Source organism: Aotus nancymaae, unplaced genomic scaffold, assembly GCF_030222135.1.
Source record: "Aotus nancymaae isolate 86718 unplaced genomic scaffold, 86718_ANA_hifiasm-v0.15.2.pri h1tg000095l, whole genome shotgun sequence".
Taxonomy (NCBI): domain Eukaryota; kingdom Metazoa; phylum Chordata; class Mammalia; order Primates; family Aotidae; genus Aotus; species Aotus nancymaae.
Window position 1 is genome coordinate 2,177,421 of NW_026988510.1, and position 21,703 is coordinate 2,199,123.

Consider the following 21,703-nt stretch of genomic DNA (forward strand, 5'->3'; position numbering starts at 1 on the left):
CTGGCTGCACGGGGCCGACGCGGAAAGCTGGGAGAGGCCCTGCAGGCTGGGAAGGCCGCCTCCCAATCGCTCAGCCCACTCTCCTGCGGGGGCTCAGGGGCCCCAGGCGCAGCCCACACACAAAACAAGCGTAGCTTTTTCAAAGCAAATGGCAACAGCGTGGTTCCACCCAATAGTGTCCTCAACTTCCTGAAACTCCTTCCCACAGCCGCCAAAGTTCCGGATGGTTCAGGGCACGTCTGCGGACCAAGCATGACGTCACGTTTTTACCGCCACCATCCATGCGAAAACACAGATGTTTATCTACCTTGGGTACAGGGAGGACTTTCTAAAGCTTTCATCTGAGGCATTCTCGTTGAGACCCTCAAATTTACTTTCCCCCAGAAGTCTTTCCTTCAAAACGAGGAAATGTTAACTTTCTCTAGATTCAAGTGGCTAAACTGGTACCATGAGTTACACGGACGTTTTAAGGTCAGCCTTGCAACATCACGTCACATAATTCACTTAATTGTGTAACTGAAGTCGTGTGGATTTGTAGATTCAACGAGGATAACCACAAACCCTGACGCTAACAAGCCTAAGGGGTCTGAGAGCCCACTAAGGCACACCGCCCAGCACCTGCGCCTGCACCCCCAACCCCCCACTTCCTCACCTCCATCAAGGCTGGGCGAAGCCCTTCCGTGTGGACCACGGTGCGCACTTCACCTGGTCTCCCTGTCTTTCAAGGCCTGGACGCTCTGGAGCAGCGCCGGCCAGGGTTCGGTGAGCATCCCTATTTGGGTAAATTTTCTCACGACTGGACACTTTTGAAAAGCACTGGCCAGTATCCTGGTGAGCGCCCCTCAGTCTGGTGCAACATTTTCTCACAGGGATCCTGCACTTCTGGCAATGCTGCTGGAGCGGTGGCATGTCTCACTGGGCCTCGGCGGCACACCTTCTGGCTGATGGTGTTGCCCCGATGGCTGGCTTCACGTGGTGGCTGTGGGTTTCTCCACTGAGAGGCTACTGTTTTATTTTTCCTTTTGTGATGTATAAAGATCTTGGGGGAGATACCTTGGGACTGCGTAAATATTACAGACAGAAGGACACTGAGGAGGTGTGGCGGCCACGCACACGCAGCGAGGGTCCGGGGTGGGGTCCGGAAACAGCCAGAGGACACTGGTGGAAAACCGAGGTTCGAGGAAGGTCTGTCATTAAGGCAGCAATGCTGCGCGGACCTGAGCTTTCTGGCGTTGATATGGATGGCTGGTTATGTAAGACGTTAGCGTTAGGGGAAACAGGTGAAGAGAACAGGGAGGCTCATGGAAATACCCTTTTGCATCTTTTCTGTAAAGTCTAAAATTACCTGAAAACTAAAAGCTGACCAAGCTACAGAGCCTGATTCTGCATCAGAACCTGGGTGGGGCCTCAAGTCTGTTTCTCGCCAACACCCAAGCGATGCTGATGGCTGCTGCCGGCCGCCGGGCCGCTAGCAACGCTCTGGCAGACGGCACTCACCTCACTACGCACAACTTCCAAGTGCCCCTTAGCTACAGTGCACCCAGAGCATCCTCCCAGTATGGTCGCCACGGCTTCACTACAGGCCCTCCCTGGAGCCAGCCAGGCAGGCGGTGCCCGTGGCACACTGTCCCCGTGAGGAGCCTCAAGCCGGGGTCTCTGCTACCACACGGGTCTGCCGGGTCTTGCCCAGGTGTGCTGGCGGCCCAAGGCCACGGGGCCAGAGCCACCCACCCACACTGCAATTCAGAGGCGGCTGCGGAAAGCTCACTTGGCACCTCATCCCATTGACCGTGGGCAATTACCAAGGCTACAAGAAAGCAGGCAGGTGGAGTGAATATAACAGACTTCACAATTCCTGCTCAAGGGGAGTGACTGGTCACACCGGTGACCTCCACTCGCTCCATTAACATGATCTTTAATAGAGTGGTATAAACCCACAAGAAAGAACACAGGCAGGAGAGGGCCTCACAAATGCCCGACACGTGCAAAGCACCGGATCAGGGCAAAGGGAAAGCAGGGGCACAGGCATGGGGCTCCAGGTCTCGCAGAGCCCTGCGGCAGGCCACACCCACACCTGCCAAGTGGGTCCTACACAGAAGCGCTAACTCCCCGGCCAGCAAAAGGGCCCTTCTAAAGAAGTGGAACAGCAGCCAGGCGCGCTGGCTCACGCCTGTAATCCCAGCACTTTGGGAGGCCAAGGCAGGCGGATCACGAGGTCAGGAGTTCGAGACCAGCCTGACCAATGTGGTGAAACCCCATCTCTACTAAAAGTACAAAAATTAGCCAGGCGTGGTGGTGCGTGCCTGTGATCCCAGATACTCAGGAGGCTGAGGCAAGACAATTGCTCGAACCCTGGGGGGCAGAGGTTGCAGTGAGCCAAGATCATGCCACTGCACTCCAGCCTGGGTGACAGAGCGAGACTCCGTCTCAAAAAAAAAAAAAAAGAAAAAAAGAAGCGGAACAGCCCAGAGAAAATATCTGCAAGTTGGCACTCCAGGTCCCGCCATCACAAGCTCCCAATCACCCAAGGGGAACTGCACAGGGCTCTCCGCCAGCTTCCTCCTGCCTCAGACAACAGTAACTATCAGTATCAGAGGAGGACTTGCCATGCAAAGCAAGAAGCCAACGCTTTTTTTAAGTGACATTAGAGGAAACAAGAAGTCAGAACAAAGGAGAACTGAAGAGAATCCTCATTAGTTTCCTCAGAGTCACGGAGATGAGGCATTTGTAGAACAATAAGCTACTATGAAGAAGGACAAGACAAATACACACTTGGAAATGAAAAATTTGATTGTGGAAATACATACTCCACACAGGATCAGAAGATGCATTAAAGCCCTCTCCCAGAAATGAGAATAAACAAGGCAGAGAAGGAAGGGTCAAGACGCAACTCCAGGGGTCCATCTGGAATGTCCATCACAAAGTAACAGGAACTCCTAAGACAGAAGGGCAGAACAGGAGAGGAGGACCTTCTCAGACGCGACAAGGGAGCTTCCCAGAGCTGAAGGACAGGCCACCAGAATCCGAGTACCAGGAGTAGGAACCCACACACTTCAGCACACGGTAAAACGCCATGAACACCAAAGAGACGATCAGAAAGGATTCAGGGAGGGAAAAGGTTCTCCACAAGGAGGAAGAGCACCTGGCAGAGGTTCATGTTGAAATGAACAAAGCTGACACAAAAACACGGAGTCCTGAACACACCCAGCCATAGAAGAAGGGAAATTATCAGGTTGGCTCGTGTGCAGGCTAAATAACAACCCATCAGGATTAGAAAAAGCTGAGAGGCTGAAGAAAGAGGGGACCTGACCCTAGCCTGAAAATAGGGTACACGAGATGGAAGAGGTGGCATGTGACAGAAGGGATCCGTCACCCATCATAACACAAAGTCAAGGCTGAGTAAAAAAAAGTATCAGCTTAAAGGGCAGGTTAAAGCCCACGCCTGGGTAACAGGTGCGGCAGCTCATGCCTGCAACAGCTACTGCAGAGGCTGAGGGTCACCGGAGCTGAGCAGAGTCTGTGGAACACAGGGAGATCCTATCTCAAAAACAAAAAGACCAGCTTACTTAGAGCTATGGAGAATGACCTCAAGAAACCACGCTTGGAAGAATGGGGCTGGGAGGTGGGGCAGGGGATCACTGCTTTTCATGGTAAATCTTCCACTGACATTGCTGTTGTATACATTATGTTGATTAAAATACTGAATGGATGGGCTTTGTTTTTTAAGAACATCGGCTTAGATAGACTGAACTGGAGCCCTGGCTCTGTGCATCTGCGAACATGCCCTCAGCGTCTGCAGCCTGGTCACCTCATCTATGGAGTCGGGGCAGCCTCTGTCTCCCGGTCACGGTGAAGGGTCCAAGATGCTGAGCTGCCCCCACAGCCTGAAGCTCTTTTTTTAAAAAGATTAAAGCCACAGCCTGGGAAACAAGGCGAAACCCCCTCTATACTACAAATACAAAAATTAGTCAGGTGTGGTGGCACCTGTGGTCCCAGCTACTCGGGAGGCTGTGGTGGGAGCATCACTTGAGCCAGGGAGGTTGAGACTGCAGTGAGCCAAGATCACCACACTGCATTCCAGCCTCGCGGACAGTTATATCCTGTCTCCAGAAACCAAAAATATTAAAACCAATGACGACAGAATCCAACATTGCTGAGAAACATTGTTTGCCCTGGCCCTGTGGCTCCCTTGTGGAGGGGACCTTTCAGTTTGCAATTAGTGGTAAGCGGGTAACAACTGCCTGCTTGGGATATTTTTGAGTTATAAGTAAATACAGAACACATGTTTATTAATAATAATCACCTGTTAATAAGCGGCTCAGAGTCCGCTGGGGGCCTTCAGCCTGGAATGCTGTCAGCCCCCTGAGGCGCTCAGCTCCGAAGGCTATTGGCCCCCGCCAGACCCACTATGCTCTCCTATCTGGTTCAGCGCAGCCTGGGTGGAGGTCTCCCTGCCGAGTAGTACTTGCTACAGCTTCCCAAGAATACACTCTTATTTTAATTGCAAGGCAGGGGAAATGGACCTACATGCAGAATTTTACCTCGTTTTGGTGTTTTCTTCTAGCACTGGGTATTTGCGAGCTGCGTGTTAAATGACCAGATCTAGTTTTTATTTGATGTTTCCTGATCTTCCTCAGAACCGCTCACTACTCCAAGCTATTTTTCTGTCCCCCAAGAACTTCCAGCTAAAAGTGTACCCTAAGACCGCCTCCTCTTATCGGTTATTTATTGCAGTGCAAGTTCCGCCAACGCCATCAGGCCCTGGAGTACATTCCTGGGCAGACAGGCAACTCCGAACAGAGCGATTACCTGTTCCATATCAACAACTGTGCGGCCCGGGCCCTCCCCGGGGAGGGTGCAAGCTCGCTACCATTCAAAGCCCACACTCGCTGCACCTGCTCACAGTTCTTCAGGGATGATGTATTTCTCCAATAGCAAGACAATCCCTACCATGTCATCAGGGAAAAACAACAGTTCTCTCTAGCAAGGCACTGTCTCCAATATGCTCCCACAGTGGGGACGGAATGTCATCTACTTTCTGCATCCTGGGGAAAAACAAAAAACAAACGGCCACCTGTCTTAGGGGCTACATCACAGAACTCGCACACAGGTGCTGGGGAGGGGGCCCCGGGGGAACGGGCTGGGGTCCTCGCCGAGCTCTGCGGCAGCCCTGAGATCGCCCGTTTCGCTGTCTCGCAGGAGGCTTGCGTGTGCAAGTCCTGGGCTACGGGGGCTCCTGTCCACAGCCACGGAGGAGGCACAAAAACGGTGCCCGTCGCTCACGGCTGGCTGGCAGGAGCCACCCCCTAGGGAGACCTCGGTCCCCCGAGGAACGCGGGCGCGGTTCTAGGCCTTTCCAGTCTCCCCGCCGCAGCCCCAGGGCAGAGATCGGGAGCTCGAGGCCCCCGAGCCGGGCTACGGGAGCCGCGGCCCAACGGACGCCGGGGCGCGGCGGGGCAGGGGGTGCGGAAGCGAGGAAGCGGGAGCCCCTCTTCCGGGGCGCGGCCAGGCACGGGGAGCGAGGAGCTGGGGGCGCTCGCCCGGCCCGGATAGTTGGCGGCGGCGGGGCTGCGACGGGGGCGGCCCGGCGGGCGGGAGGAGGAGGGAGGAGGGAGATCTCGCTCTCGCTCTCGCCCCGCGGGAAGGGGGAGGCGGAGGCGCGACCGGCTGCGGGAGCTGCAATTACCGTGTGGGCTGCGGAATTCTCGTGGTGTTTGTCGGGGAGATGCGATAATGGCGTCCGTCCTCGCGAGAGAAGCTGCCGTTCTGCGCAGGCGCCGCGAGCCCCTCCCCGCGACACTCGGCCCCCGCCCTCCGCGCAGGCTCACTGGGCGCGCGGGCCCGGGGGCGGAGCCGGGGCGGGGCTTGCGGGCGGCGAGGCCCGCTACGCGCGCTTTTCCCGCTCGGCCTCCCGGTGAGCATGCGCAGGCTGGCTTCTCCCGCGACGGTACCGGCTTCCCAGGGCTTTTTTTTTCCCCGCTTTTTTTCCCACGCGCCTGGCCTGCCTGAGAAAACTCACCTCAGTGGACTGTCTGAATAATTTGCATCTTCTTTGAGATGGAATGACTAGGCATTAGCTCCCTCAACGACTACATCTCCCAGGGTTCCCTGCGCAAGCTGGGAGCGATGCATTCGGGGACTCGTAGTGCCTTCGTCTGGACCCTGCCTGCCGGGACTTGTAGTCTCCACGGACTCCGGTCGCGGCGTCCAGTCCCCGCACCTGTGGCTGCTGGGACTTGTAGTTACAATCAATCAGGTGGGCTGTGCGCCCCCAGCGGGTCCTACTTGCTGCTGCGACGAGTCCTGCCCTGAGGTTCCGGAGCGCTCGGAGGCGGGTTGCCAAAGACATAAGTGGTCAGGGGTCCCCACTGTCCGTGCAGAGGGACCTGAGTGCACGCGCGCGGGGGTTAGCACACACAGCAGTGATTATGGTCGTATTTCCTACATGTAACACATACCTAAGTGATGGCGGCCGGGCGCCGTGGTCACGCCGGTAATCCTAGCACTTTGGGAGGCACGGCGGGCTGATCACTGGAGGTCACCGGTTCGAGACCAGCCTAGCCAACATGGTGAAAACCCGTCTCTACTAAAAATACAAAAATTACCTAGATATGGTGGCGCTCTCCTGTAATTCCAGCTACTTGGGAGGCTGACGCAGGAGAATCACTTGAGCCCAGGAGGCAGAGATTGCAGTGAGCTGAGATCTTGCCATTGTACTCCAGCCTGGGCGACAAAGTGAGACTCCGTCTGAAAAAAAAAAAAAAAAAATTATGGCATTGAATGTGCACACGTTATATTTTATGTAGAATAAATGTGCAAATGTGCATTTGTGGGTAATCATAGGAAAAAAAATCCCAAAATATAGGGCAATTCCTGGACATGTCATTCCTGGTTATCTCCCTCTGTTTAACCAGGACTGCATTGCCTTTCATTTGCTTCTTTATACCCGCCTCTGTTTCCCTAATTATTTGCAATGAGCAAGAATGCCTTTGATCTCCCAAACCCAGGGCAAGGGAGCTATTTTCACTGGGAAAAGAAAAGGTTTTACCTTGAATTTCCTGCCTGACTCCCTTTTGCCAATATTAAAACAGGACTCAGCGCAGTCACGGGCTGTGCGACCATAGGCAACCTTACCAAGTCAAAGTCTCCTCCAGAATGAGGCCCAGAGGTTCCACTGAGGCTGGCGGCTGGGTTACCTCACAGCAAAAGTACCTTACGAGCACTCCAAGGAGGAGCCGCAGAAGGACGGCGCTAAGGAAGGTACTGGCGGGAAGGTGGGGCTTGTCTTTTTTTTTTTTTCCTGGTAGCTGGTATGTAGCTAGGGCCTGTCTTTTTTAAACATGAAGACCAGATCCAAAAAGATTAGAAAAATTGGCCGAGCACAGTGGCTCACACCTGTAATCCTAACACTTTGGGAGGCTGAGGCGGGTGGATCACCTGAGGTTGGGAGTTCGAGACCAGCCAGACCAACATGGAGAAACCCCATCTCAACTAAAAATACAAAATTAACTGGGTATCGTGGCGCATGCCTGTAATCCCAACTACTTGGGAGGCTGAGGCAGGAGAATCGCTTGAACCCAGGAGGCGGAGGTTGCGGTGAGCCGAGATCGTGCCATTGCACTCTAGCCTGGGTAACAAGAGCGAAACGCCGTCTCAAAAAAAAAAGAAAAGAAAAATTGCCCCTCGAGGTGGCAGGGCTGGAAAGAGGCACAAGCTGGGCTTGGAATCCAGAACGCCTTGGTTGGAGTGTGGAGTCCACTGGCATGGAGGGAAAGCGTGCAGGAGCTGGCCACAGAATATTCCCCCAGGCAGCGGGGACAGAACAAGTTCTCAGGAAACATGCCCACCGTCTCCACCTCCACCTGCATCATGGCTGCATTCAAATATTAATACTTGCCTGTGTAAGAATTCTCAGCACGCATGCCTGAATATCTGGCTTGGAAGCAGATAAACTGAGGATGATGTTCAGGTTATTTCAAAACCTCTCCAAGTCCGTGTCTGGAGCTGCCTTTTCCTCCTCTCCAGGCCTGGTGCAGTGCTGGGCTCAGCGTCACAAGCAGGTGTGAGTGGACAAGAGAAGGAACTTGTGGGCAAAGGTGAATCCATGCGAGACCATGCAAGAAGCTACAGTGAGGTCTGCTGTTTGGTTTTTGTTTTTGAGACAGAGTTTCGCTCTTGTCACCCAGGCTGGAGTGCAATGGCACGATCTCGGCTCACTGCAACCTTCACCTCCCGAATTCAAGCGATTCTCCTGCCTCAGCCTCCCGAGTAGCTGGGATTACAGGTGTGCACCACCACGCCCAGCTAATTTTTGTATTTTTAGTAGAGCCAAGGTTTCCCCATGTTGGCCAGAGTTGTCTCAAACTCCTGACCTCAAGTGATCCTCTCACCTCGGCCTCCCAAAGGGTTGTGATTACAGGCATGCACCACCACACCCGGCTAATTTTTGTATTTTTAGTAGAGACGGGATTTCTCCACGTTGGTCAGGCTGGTCTCGAACCCTCGACCTCAGGTGATCCACATGTCTCAGCCTCTCAAAGTGCTGGTATTACAGGTGTCCGGCGCTGCAGGGAGGTTTATTGAAGGCCACAGCTAACTAGGTCATGATCAGAATTAAGCCAATCAAAACTGTGATTGTGCCTGTGCTAGAGTTGTGCTGTTTTGTTGAGTTTGAGTCAGGGTCTTGCTCTGTCGTCAGGCTGGAATGCAGTGGTGCAATCATAGCTCACTGCAGCCTCTACCTCTCAGGCTGAAGCAATCCTCCCACCTGAGCCTCTAGAGTAGCTGGGATCACGCATGCACCACCAGGACCGCCTGAATTATTTTTATTTTTGTAGAGTCAGAGGTCTCAATATGTTGTCCAGGCTGGTCTTGAGCTCCTGGACTCAAGCGACCCTCCTGCCTTAGCCTCCCAAACAGTTAGGATTACAGGAATAAGCTACTACACGTTTTTGTTTTTGATGGTTTTGATTTAGTTTTTATTTTGCTGCTCAGGAAGCCAAAGTAGAGGAAGGCATTGCTCAATATTGCCATACGCTTCATTTACCATCTTTTTTTTTTTTTTTTAATGAATGAGAGGTCCTTATATTGCCCAGGCTGGCCTCGAACATCTAGCTATCATCTATTAATCATCTAGCTATCATCCATCACCTAGCTATCATCCGTCACCTAGCCATCATCCGTCACCTAGCCATCATCCGTCACCTAGCCATCATCCGTCACCTAGCCATCATCCGTCACCTAGCTACCATCCGTCACCTAGCCATCATCCGTCACCTGGCTATCATCCGTCACCTGGCTATCATCCGTCACCTGGCCATCATCCGTCACCTAGCCATCATCCGTCACCTGGCTATCATCCGTCACCTGGCTATCATCCGTCACCTAGCTATCATCCGTCACCTAGCTATCATCCGTCACCTAGCCATCATCCGTCACCTAGCCATCATCCGTCACCTAGCCATCATCCGTCATCTAGCTATCATCCGTCATCTAGCTATCATCCGTCACCTAGCTATCATCTACCTACCTACCAATCATCTTTCATCACCTACCATCTATCTACCTAACTACCTGTCATCTATCTGTAGTCTGACATCTGTATACCTATCTACCTATCTATCTCTAGCTAATCTATCATATATCTATCTGTCTATCTATCTATCTATCTATCATCTGTCACCTCTTTCTCTCTTTCTCTCTCTCTCTCTATCTAATCTATCCATATGTCTGTCTACCCCATTGGTTCTGTCTCTCTGGCTTGCCCTGGCTAACACACTGGGGCTGGTGATATTTTGTAAGTAAAGCAGCATCGTCCTGCCATGCGGCAGCAGGAGATGAGGAAGACAGGGAGCCCCCCACCCACGGGTATGCTGCAGCACAGTCAGCCGGAACTGAGCAGGCTGGAGAGGGCAGGATGGCTGAGGATGGCAGAGGACATGCCCCAGGAATCTGTGGGGCGTCACTGGCTGCCCAGGTGAGCGTCCTCAGGAGACACCACCTCTCATGTGGGGCTGGCGTGGCCTGGGGTGGGGGCTTGGCCTGCAGCAATGGAAGGGCCGCTCTAAGGGCGTCACTTGTGCCAGCAACAGCTCAGCAGAGTGTTATCATGCATGATAGAATCCTAGAACCTTCCTACTTTACAGATGAGGAAATGGAGGCCAAAGCCAATGAGTGAGTGAGTGAGTGAGTGAGTGAATCAGGCTTCCCACACATGACTGTGTGGGAAGGAGGGTCCTTATCACCCAGACTTGGTTTCTGTTACTCACAACAATTGCAGGCAGACTCTTGGCCCCACCAGGGCAATGGCCGAAAGCCGCAGACCACGTCGTGTGTGGGATTTCGGTGGGAATCTTGGGTTCCCAGGAGCCTACAGTGGACTCGTATTTCAATACCTGAGTTCTGTAGGTTTTTCTAGATCCAAGCTTCTAGGATTCTATGAAAAGTTATGATATCCCTGCCCTCTAAAAGACTGTAAGTTTAAACAACAACAAAGACTCACAAACTGGTACATCCCAATCCCGTAGGTTCTGTTTCACAGGTAAAACCTGTCTGGGTGAATAAACCGCTAAGCCGCCTGAAGGAGGGCTCTTCGTGGGTTGGCATCTGCAAATATCACCAGCTGCCTGGCGAGGGTGACCCGCTAACATACCGTCCCCATGTGGACACTGGGCATGAAGGAAGGTACCAGGCGGGGGCAGTGGCTCATAACTGTAATTGGAGCACTTTGGGGAGGCCCAGCAGTTCAAGACCAGCCTGGGCAACATGGCGAGAAGCTGCCTCTACAAATACTTTTTTAAATTGGCTGGACATAATGGCACGCACTTATAGTCTCAGTTACTCAGGAGGCTGAGGAGGCAGGATCACTTGAACCCAGGTGACTGAGACTGTCGTAAGCCGTGATTGCACCACTGCACTCTAGGCTGAAGTGTCCCAAGCCGCAGGGCATCCTGCTTCCAGTGAGGATTAAGCTATTTTGTGTTAAGTGAGGACTGTGCGACTTCAGGAGCCCTGGCGGGCAGACAGAAGCCACCTGCTCCCCGGCCCATCCACCCGGCAGCGTTCTGGCGAGTCCCATTCCGGCACTTTTGAGCCTGCTGTTCCCCACTCACATGCACACCATGGCTTTGTGCCTGCTACTGAGTGTCCCACGGCCACAGACCACAGGGTCCACACGCCCCCGCCTCTGCATCATTCCCTAGTGCTTACGCAGACCCCCACCCCGTAAAGCTTTTCTAGCTCCCTGGCAGACTTGCGCCACTGTTTGCCAGATCAAACCCCAGTGACCTGAGTGGCCTGTCCCCAGCAGAGGCCACTTGCCCCTAGGCCAAACTAAGTGACATCCGACAAGTTGGGAAAGTCATGGGTTGAACTTTAACCATTAGGCTCAGGGGTTGGGATGAGTTTCCACAAAAAGAGGTGGGTACACGCCAGCCCTCCGTGGTCCTGATCAAAGTGAGAACAGACAGCAGGGAACATCACCCTCTTCGGATCAGAGGCTGTGGGCACAGACCCGAGATGCTGGGGAGGAACGCTTGCAAGACATCAGCTTTCTCCTTCTTGGCCGAGCAGATGTGGGGTCCTCTCTGCAGTCGTCCAGTGAGGCCAGAGCGATGGTGTTCTCAGCAGTCCTGTGCACACAGGACCAGCAATAACACCTGTAAGTAGAGCCTCCAATTTCCCAAGATGTAACTGGACGCTTGTCTTGGCTGATGGGGTCTTTCGAGATCAGAGACAGGGGACAGTCCCAAGCTAGTAGGTTCAGATTTCCATTCCGTTTCTCTTGTATTTGGTGACCTTGGGTGAATCATTTAGCCTCTGTTTCAGGGGTCCTGGGGAGGGTGAGATTCCGGGGGCAGGCGGGTACCCCGTGTTCCCGCAAGACGCACTGGTGTGACTCGCCATCCAGTCCTGGAGGAATGGGCTGCACGAACCAGTCACGGTCACTCCTAGACACTTCAGCAAAGAACGCGCTCAAGCAAACCTGGAACCAGTAAACCACTCAGCCAGCTCTGCCAGGAAACTGCCCTGGGCCAGCCCCTCCTCCTACATGGCCAGTGTCTTGTGACCTTGGACGCAGTGCTTCCTGTTTCTGGGTCTCAGATGCTTCCTCTGTAGAATCAGAGCCTGCTGTGGCAGCTGTCAGGTTCTCCCCTAACTCACGTCTTCCACACGTTCCGTGTCTGGGCCATTGAAAGAGCACGAGCTGGCCGGGCGCGGTGGCTCACGCCTGTAATCCCAGCACTTTGGGAGGCTGAGGCAGGCAGATCAACTGAGGCCAGGAGTTTGAGACCAGCCTGACCAACGTGGAGAAACGCTGTCTCTTCTAAAAATACAAAATTAGCTGAGCGTGGTGGCGAATGCCTGTAATCCCAGCTACTTGGGAGACTGAGGCAGGAGAATTGCTTTAACCCAGGAGGCAGAAGTTGCAATATGCTGAGATCGCGCCACTGCACCCCAGCCTGGGCGACAAGAGCAAAACTCCACCTTAAAAAAAAAAAGAAAAAGAAAGATCACAGGCTTCAGAGCCAGACCCCAGGATGTGGTGCTACTGACGCTTGCCAACGTGGGACGTGGGCAGGTCTTCACCCCGGAGCCTCCATGTCTGCCTCCTGAGATAGGGATGGCCACTTTCTCCCCCAGGGCCGTGGAAGGATGACACGATGCATGTAGAAAGCTTGGCCCACCCCCTCTCTCAGTAAGCAGCACTCATTCCTTCTGTCAGGGTCCACACCTAGGGACTGGAGGGCAGCGGTGCGATCTCGGCTCACTGCAGCCTCCGCCTCTCAGGTTCAAGCAATTCTCCTGCCTCAGCCTCCCAAGCAGCTGGGACTACAGGTGTGCGCCGTGACGCCCGGCTGATTTTTGTATTTTTAGTAGAGACAGTGTTTCGCCACGTTGGCCAGGCTGGTCTTGAACTCCCGACCTCAAGTGATCTACCCTCTGAGGTCTCACAAAGTGCTGGGATTACAGACACCACTCCCAGCCCCCTCTCTTATCGTCACTGTGACCATGGAGAGCGCCAGGCTGCCCAGATTGGAGCTTCGGCCCCCGTGCTCTGTGGCTGTCGCCCCTCCATCACTTTCTTAGCTTCCCCCAGCCATAGTTTCGTCGTCCGTAACAGGGTGTTGATAATGGTGTTTATCGCGCAGAGCCGTTGGAATAAGGGACCAAGCTGAGGCTTGCAAAGGCTCGGGACAGCAGGTGGCGCCAGGACGCCCTCGCTGGATGCCAGCTGCTGCCGTGGCTCCTGCACGGCCCTGCCAGTGGGCAGCACGGAGTATTCCGTTTCTTACTGTGGCAACATGTCCCCTGACATCCTGTGCTGGAGAGAGTAACATTCCACGTCAGCACCTAAACCCATTCACGCTGTGGTCCTCCCTGCCCGTTACCAGTCAGCCCTAGGCTGGGCCAAATCATTTCAGAGTTCCACAAAGAGCAGAACGCACTCTACCCAGCAGGGAAGATTGGAACTTCAACAGGAACTCATCCTTCTATTTAGGTGTTTTATTTATGGGCATTCTGCAGAATATTTCATTTGGGAAAAAAATATCGTTGTGAGGTTTGTTCTTGGGTTCTTGCTGAGTTTAAAAGGAAGAAACTGAGGCCAACACAAGATCCAATATGAAGGGTTTTATTCAGACTCCCGGGCGAGGCTCAGCGGTCCGACAGGAAGGGCCGGAGAAGTTGCACAGACGCCTCTCAGACGTGGGGTTTTATAGGGAGTGAAGGAGCTCGATTGGTTGTGGGAGAGCAGGATTACTATTGGGTAAGGTTACAAGCCTTTGTTTGCATATAGGACTTGGCTGCTATTGGTTAGAATTACTCGGCTGCTATTGGCTAGAAAGACTCGGCTGCTATTGGCTAGAAAGACTCGGCTGCTATTGGCTAGAAAGACTCGGCTGCTATTGGCTAGAAAGACTTGGCTGCTATTGGCTAGAAAGACTTGGCTGCTATTGGCTAGAAAGACTCGGCTGCTATTGGCTAGAATCACAAGACCCCGCTTGCATACTGGGTTCTTTAAGGGAAAGCCAGGCTGTGCAAGAAGGAGAAAAGGGAACAACCCGAGCATGTCCGAGCTTTTGGAAAAAAGGGAGGGCGGGTGTGTGTCCAAGCTCCCGGCGAGGCAACTGGCCTTACAATCGTTACTGAAAATGATTGAAAAATCACTGGTGGTTTGGCCTTGAGAAAAAAGCCAAAGAGTTACAAAACATTCAGGGATAATTTTAGAGCCAGGCACGGCAGCTCACGCCCATAATCCCAGCACTACTTTGGGAGGCAGATGCAGGAGGATGGCTCAAAACCAGGAGTTCAAAACCAGCTTGGGCAGCAGAGCAAGAACCCATCTCTAAAAATAAAAAATAGAAAAATTTAAAAATTAGCTGGGCATGGTGGCACACACTGTTGTCCCAGCTGCTCAGGAGGCTGAGCCAGGAGCCTTGACCCCAGGAGTTTGAGGCTGCAGTGAGCCCTGATCGGGTCACTACACTCCAGCCTGGGCTACACAGCAAGACCTGTCTAAGAAATAATAATTTTAGGGGGATCGTTTGATCATTTAGTCATGTTTTCTAGTCGTGTTTCAGGGAGAGCACTGGCAGTGCCCATCTGCTACTAAGTCTGTGATCAGCAGTATCACATGGGTAACTTAAAATTGGCCATGGTGGGAGTGTTTACACCACAGTCATTGGCAAACCCTAGAAATCAATTTGGTTTTTTTTTTTTTTGAGACAGTTTCACTCTTGTTGCCCAGGCTGGAGTGCAATGGCGTGATCTCGGCTCACCGCAACCTCTGCCTCCCAGGTTCAAGTGATTCTCCTGCCTCAGCCTCCCAAGTAGCTGGGACTACAGGCATGTACCATCACGCTGAGCTAATTTTGTATTTTTAGTAGAGACAGGATTTCTCCATCTTGGTCAGGCCGGTCTTGAACTCCCGGCCTCAGGTGATCCACCCCCCTCGACCTCCGAAACTGGTGAGATGAGCCACCACGCTGCCCCAAGAAGTGAAAGATTGGACTTTCCTGGGAGAAGTGCTTATTGAACAGCTCTCCAGGCACACCGCTGCACATTCTTGGGCATTTTACTGCGTATTTCTTGCTCAGGTATCTGTGAGTCTTCTTGGGTTTGGCTCTCCCAGGCTGAGCTTGGCTGGGCCGGCGTCCCCATTCTGGGTGGGTACAGTCCTGCTCACTGCAACCCTCATCCTCCCTCCACAGCCACCTGAGGCCTGTTCTTCTCACAAGGGAGGGCAGTCAGTCACCGGGCAAGGCAGCTGTGCCAGCGTACTCCAAGCCACTGCTCATGTCACGATGGTCAAAGCAGGTCACCACGTGGCCAAACACAGTGACACTGGGGGTGGGGATAGCTCCTCCTATGGAGGTCAACGGAAAAGGACTGGAGATTTGCTGAGCCATCATCACACCTGGAGGCCGAGAATGCGTCAGGGAGAGGGGTCTCTTTCCAGACTGCACCTGTGTGACTTAGGAGCAAATCCTGGCCTCCTGGGGCAGGGGCCTTGCGTCTTTGCTTCCATGTGCCCTGCACCTGAGCTGGGGCTTGACCCTTAGGAAAAGCTCTGTAAATATTTGTTGAATGATTGAAAAAAAGGGTAACAAAGCCGGGCGCGGTGGCTCACGCCTGTAATCCCAGCACTTTGGGAAGTCGAGGTGGGCAGATCACAAGGTCAGGAGTTTGAGACCAACCTGACTAACATGGTGAAACCCCGTCTCTACTAAAAATACAAAGATTAGCCAGGCTTGGTGGCGGGCTCCTTTAATCCCAGCTACTCGGAGGCTGAGGCAGGAGAATCACTTGAACCCAGGAGGTGGAGGTTGCAGTGAGCCAAGATCGTGCCACTGCACTCCAGCCTGGGTGACAGAACGAGATTCTGTCTCAAAAAAAAGAGGGTAACATTTGTATCACCTCCCACCAGAGCCCTAGTTGAATTAGCACAGAGCCCACCTTGCTGCGCACCAGGGTTGGCTGTGTACAGATGGGGAGCCTACTCAGTGTTCAGGTGGCGTCACCTCCGTGCGGGTGGCGATGAGCACCATCCTTTTGTTGGGTGAGAGACACTGAGTTCAACACACGTGTCTCATTGTTCGTGGACCTGTTGGTGCAGCTCAGCAAACAGAACCTAAAAATACCCGCTCTTCCTGCATCCTGTGTCTCTGTGAGCCAGGGAAGCCGGAGTTTCCTGCCTCAGTGAGGGTTTCTCCATGTTGGCCAGGCTGGTCACAAACTCCCGACTTGAGGTGATCCACCCGCCTCGGCCTCCCAAAGTGCTGGGATTACAGGCGTGAGCCACCGTGCCCGGCCTTGCCAAATAATGTTTTAAGCCTTACACACAGTACATCAGGGAAGACACATTTGTGGGCCGAAACCCCAGCTCTGCCCGCTCACCTGCCCTCCCCGCTCCCTCCTCTGTGGCGGCCGTGGCTCTTGGGTTCTGTTCACACCCAGGTCTGTGCAGCCGGGTTAAATGCCCCCTGCCCGGCAGGGAGAACCGGAGGCAGCAGCTGTGGGACGGTGGGAGAGTACGCTCATTCCTGCTTCCCATTGGATGGAAGGGAGACTTCTGTGGGCTCAGAGGGGCTGTGTTTTTCCTTTTTTCTTTCTTTCTTCTTCTTCTTTTTTTTTTTTTTTGAGATGGAGTCTCTCTCTTGTTGCCCAGGCTGGAGTGCAATAGCGAGATCTCGGCTCACTGCAACCTCCGTCTCCTGGGTTCAAGCGATTCTCCTGCCTCAGCCTCCCAGGTAGCTGGGATTACAGGCGTGCATCATCACGCCTGGCTAATTCTATTATTTTTAGTAGAGACAGGGTTTCTCCATGTTGGTCAGGCTGGTCTCGAACTTTCAACCTCAGGTGACCCGCCTGGTTTGGCCTCACAAAGTGCTAGGATTACAGGCATGAGCCACCTCGCCCAGCTATTTTTTTTTTTCTTGTTTTTGAGTTGGAGTCTCACTCTGGTCACCCAGGCTGGAGTGCAACAGCACAATCTCGGCTCACTGCAACCTCCACCTCCTGGGTTCAAGTGCTTCTCCTGCCTCAGCTTCCCAAGTAGCTGGGATTACAGGCATGCACCACACTCCCGACCTCAGAGGGGCTCTTTAAAGAGAACAATGGGAGCCCAGGGCTGCTGGTATGGTTCTAAATTAAGGCAGATGCTGGAAGAAAGGACACACAAAGGCCCCCCGTTGTGGCCACCCGCTCCACGTCCACACTCATCCATCGCATGAGAGAGAACGGGACACATGTGCGGGACGCCGGAGGGGCTCAGTGTGGCCGTTGGGGCTGGGCATTGGGGCTGGGCTGTAAGGCGGGGGCATCTTGCGAGTCTATCACCCGCGGGAGGGCGTTCCAGACCTTCGCCGCTGCCAGCCAGCTTCTCCTCTCCACAAAGCTGCTATGATTCTACCTCCTTATTCTCCTTCCTGCAGATGAAGAAACCGACACTGGGGGAAGGTGGTAAAAAACGTGCCCAGTAACTCCGAGAGGGAGCGGGGAGGGCAGGCGAGCGGGCAGAGCTGGGGTTTCGGCCCACAAATGTGTCTTCCCTGATGCACTATGTGTAAAGCTTAAAACATTATTTGGCAAGGCCGGGCGCAGTGGCTCACACCTGTAATCCCAGCACTTTGGGAGGCCGAGGCGGGTGGATCACCTCAAGTCGGGAGTTTGTGACCAGCCTGGCCAACATGGAGAAACCCCGTCTCTACTGAAAATACAAAATTAGCCGGGCATGGTGGTGGGTACCTGTAATCCCAACTACTCGGGAGGCTGAGGCAGGAGAATCTCTTGAACCCGGGAGGCGGAGGTTTCGGTGAGCCAAGATTGCACCACTGCACTCCAGCCTGGGCCACAGAGTGAGACTGTCGCAAAGAAAATAATACTTGACAACAGCTGAACTTTGGGACACCCCACCTGAACATCTGTATTTTCATCTTCTCTTTTTCTCTTGGAAAATCCATGCCAGGCGCGGTGGCTCACACCTGCAATCCCAGCACTCTGTGAGGCTGAGGCGAGCGGATCACCTGAGGTCAGGAAAGCGAGACCATCCTGGCCAACATGGTGAAACCCCGTCTCTACCAAAAATACAAAAATTAGCTGGGTGTGGTGGCACGTGCCTGTGAGCCCAGCTACTCGGGAGGCTGAGGCAGGCGAATTGCTTCAGTCTGGGAGGTGGAGGTTGCAGCGAGCAGAGGTCACGCCACTGTACGCCAGTCTGGGCAACAAGAGCGAAACTTCGTCTCAAAAAAAAAAAAAAAAAAAAAAGAACAAACACAACAATTCGCTAACCATTCAACTTGGGTGGGAGAAGCATTTCCAACAAGCCTATACATCTTTTTTTTTTTTTTCTGAGACAGAGTCTCGCTCTGACACCCAGACTGGAGTCCAGTGGCATAATCTCGGCTCAGTGCAACCTCCGCCTCCTAGATTCAAAGCCTCCAGAATAGCTGGGACTATAGGCACACGCCACCACACCTGGATATTTTGTCCATTATTGTAGGGATGGGGTTTCACCATGTTGGCCAGGCTGGTCTTGAACTCCTGACCTCAGGTGATCCACCCCCTTCAGCCTCCCAAAGTGCTGGGGTTACAGGTGTGAGCCACCACGTCCGGCCAGGGCTACACATCTTTATCCGTGTTTTCTAGACTTCTGCTGGACACACCCTTTGTCCCAGCAATTCTGTAGTTAGGAGTTTGTAAGAAGAAAGCAATCCAGATGAGAATACAGGGGAAGAACAGCAACTTATCACTGCTTTGTTTAATTGCAAGAAGTTGGAAAGAACCCAAATATCATCACCAAATAATGGATTTTAAAAATTGTGTCCTAACTCACATGCACATGTATGTTCACTGCAGCACTATTTACAATAACAAAGACCAGAACCAGCGCAAATGCCATCAGTGATAGACTGGATAACGAAAATGTGGCGCATACACACCATGGAACACTACGCAGCCATAAAAAAGGATGCGCGCGTCTCCTTTGTAGGGACATGGATGAACCTGGACACCATCATTCTCAGCAAACTGACACAAGAACAGAAAACCAAACACCGCATGTTCTCACTCATAGGTGGGTGTTGAACAATGAGAACACACGAACACAGGGAGGGGAGCATCACACACTGGGGTCTGTTGGGGGGTGGGGGGCTAGGGGAGGGACAGCGGGGGTGGGGAGGTTAGGGAGGGATAACTTTGGGAGAAATGGCTGATTTAGGTGACAGGGGGATGGAGGCAGCAAACCACCATGGCACGTGTATACCTATGCAAGATCTGCACATGTACCCCAGGACTTAAAGTACAATAAAAAACTTGTGTCATAACTATACAATGGAAACATACCATTAAAACTAATTGTGTATATATATATATATTCACAAAATGAGTTCACAGTGTTAAATGATAAAAAGCAACTTACAAGATAATAAACACAGTAAAATCCTTGTTCATTATAATAAAAAGTCTTGGCCAGGTGCGGTGGTGCACACCTCTAATCCCAGCACTTTGAGAGACTCCTGCCTCACTTTGAGCGAGGCAGGAGAATCATTTGAGGCCAGGAGTTTGAGACCAGCCTGGGCAACATAGTGAGATCTTTTCTCTACAAAAAATGAAAAGCTTAGCCAGGCATGGTGGTGTTCACCTGTAGTCCCAGCTGCTGGGAGACTGAAGCGGGAAGATCACTTCAGCCTGGGCAGCACAGTGAGACCTGATCTCAAAAAAAGACTATTCCATTTAATCCCTTTTAAGAACTGGGTTAGCTCAGGCCTGTGAAGGCAAGGACAGGAGCAGAGGGCACGCCGGGCCTCTGGGGTGACAACCCCAAGCAAGGGGACTCTGTATTCAGAAGCTGCTCCAAGATTCCAAGAGCAGGATATCCCAAGGAGCCTTCAGACCCTGTCTCAGAAGAAAAAAAAAAAAATCCCCATCTCCCTTTACACCAGGGGATGCCACAGAGACCAGGCAGGGCAGACACGCACCGGGGTATGATTCTGGGCCAACTGCTTCTTCCCTCGTAACTTTTTCTGCTCTTTTTTTTTTTTTTTTTTTTTTGAGACAGTCTCACTCTGTCACCCAGGCTGGAGTACAGTGGTGTAATCTTGGCTCACTGCAACCTCCACCTCCAGAGTTCAAGCCATTCTCCTGCCTCAGCCTCCTAAGTAGCTGGGATTACAGGCGTGTGCTACCACACCTGGCTGATTTTTATATTTTCAGTAGAAATGGGGTTTTGCCATGTTGGTCAGGCCGGTCTCACACTCCTGGCCTCAGGTGATCTACCCGTCTCAGCCTCCCAAAGTGCTCGGATTACAGGTGTGAATCACGGCACCCAGGCTGCATTTTCTGAATTATTTTTGATTAGTAGCTCTTTAAAAATGCCAATCAAGGCCAGGTATAGTGGCTCACGCCTGTATCCCAGCACTTTGGGAGGCTGATGCAGCTGGATCACCTGAGGTCAGGAATTCGAGACCAGCCTGACCAATATGGCGAAGCCCTATCTCTACAAAAAATACAAAAATTAGCTGGGCATGGTCATGCGTGCCTGTAATTCCAGCTACTTAGGAGGCTGAGGGAGGAGAATGGCTTGAACCCAGGAGGCAGAGGTTGCGGTGAGCTGAGATGCTGAGATTGTGCCACTGCACTCCAGCCTGGCGACAGAGCAAGACTCCATCACAAAAAAATTTTAAAATGACAACCAAAACAGTTCGAAATGAGCGTCAAGGGAGTGGGCAGTGGGGCTGCCACTCTGCTTAGTGTTCTCCACGCTGGGGTTTCCCCTCCTCCTTGCAGGAGGGCTTGGAGGAAAAGACTTCCAGAGCAGGTCCAGTTTCCGCAGGACCCATGAGGTGGGATTCCTGTGACTGGGAAGAGAGGTTTCAAACACATCCTGAGAGACAAGAGCCCCACTGCGCTCAGTCTGCCTTCCCGACAGCGCCCTTCTCCGTCCACCTATCCTCCCCAACGTCTCTGCGGACTTCCCGTGGCCACTCTGTGACGATGTCAACACAGAAACAAAAACCCATCCCCACAGGTGGCACGGACCAAGAGGTAGTGGCTTCCAGTGGCAAAGAAAGTCCCACAGTGGCTCGGAAAGGAGAGGAGCAGGGGGGCACCCTGTGGGCACGGGTCCAGCTGCCCAGGGGCCCCCACTTGCCAGTTTCCCATGGGTCAGTTCCCTGTGAGCCGGGACCTGTGGGGTCTCGTGCGGCCGGGTTTCTGCCCTGTCCGTCCAAGACATGACATGAAGCTGACGCCTCATCAGGGTCTCCATCTCTCTCGCCACAGTGCACCCACTCTGGACGGGCCCGGTCTCCGGGCCGGGGGGCACCCGGCAGTCCCCCATCAATATCCGGTGGAGGGACAGCGTCTATGACCCGACGCTGAAGCCACTCAAGGTCTCCTATGACGCGGCATCCTGCCTGTACGTCTGGAACTCCGGCTACCTCTTCCAGGTGGAATTTGACGATACCACCGAGGCGTCAGGTGAGTGCGAGTCGGGGCTCGGGGCTCGAGGGCTTTCTCCTCTCCCGGTGTTCTGGGAGCAGGGTCAGGAGCTTCTCAGAGAATGGGGAAGAGAGCAGGGAATGCCGCTTTCTTTGCGCTGCTTGGGGCAGGGACAGAGTTGCTTCGGGGAGGACACAGCAGGGGGACGGTGGGGACCGTGGACTGGTGCTGACTTTACAGATGAGAACGCCGGCACCCTCAC

At 53.2% G+C, this 21,703-nt stretch overlaps 2 protein-coding genes across 4 annotated transcripts in view; one reads left to right on the forward strand and one right to left on the reverse strand.

Annotated features, from left to right (window-relative positions):
- The window catches only part of BANP (BTG3 associated nuclear protein), a 143,188-nt gene extending 137,974 nt beyond the window's left edge, over window positions 1-5,214 (reverse strand). Inside the window, exon 1 of the mRNA XM_064369916.1 lies at window positions 4,810-5,214. Coding sequence (XP_064225986.1) covers window positions 4,810-4,818 — 9 coding nt within the window. The 5' untranslated portion in view covers window positions 4,819-5,214. The remainder of the gene's footprint in view (window positions 1-4,809) is intronic.
- A 6,193-nt stretch (window positions 5,215-11,407) lies between these two features.
- The window catches only part of CA5A (carbonic anhydrase 5A), a 47,504-nt gene continuing 37,208 nt past the window's right edge, over window positions 11,408-21,703 (forward strand). For 2 of the 3 annotated variants that reach the window (XM_064369928.1, XM_064369930.1), the window contains exons 1-3: window positions 11,576-11,659; window positions 18,859-19,075; window positions 21,283-21,480. In XM_064369928.1, coding sequence (XP_064225998.1) covers window positions 18,895-19,075; window positions 21,283-21,480 — 379 coding nt within the window. In that variant the 5' untranslated portion in view covers window positions 11,576-11,659; window positions 18,859-18,894. Of the gene's footprint in view, window positions 11,660-18,858; window positions 19,076-21,282; window positions 21,481-21,703 lie in introns of all 3 variants that reach the window. The other variant, XM_064369929.1, reaches the window with a different exon arrangement.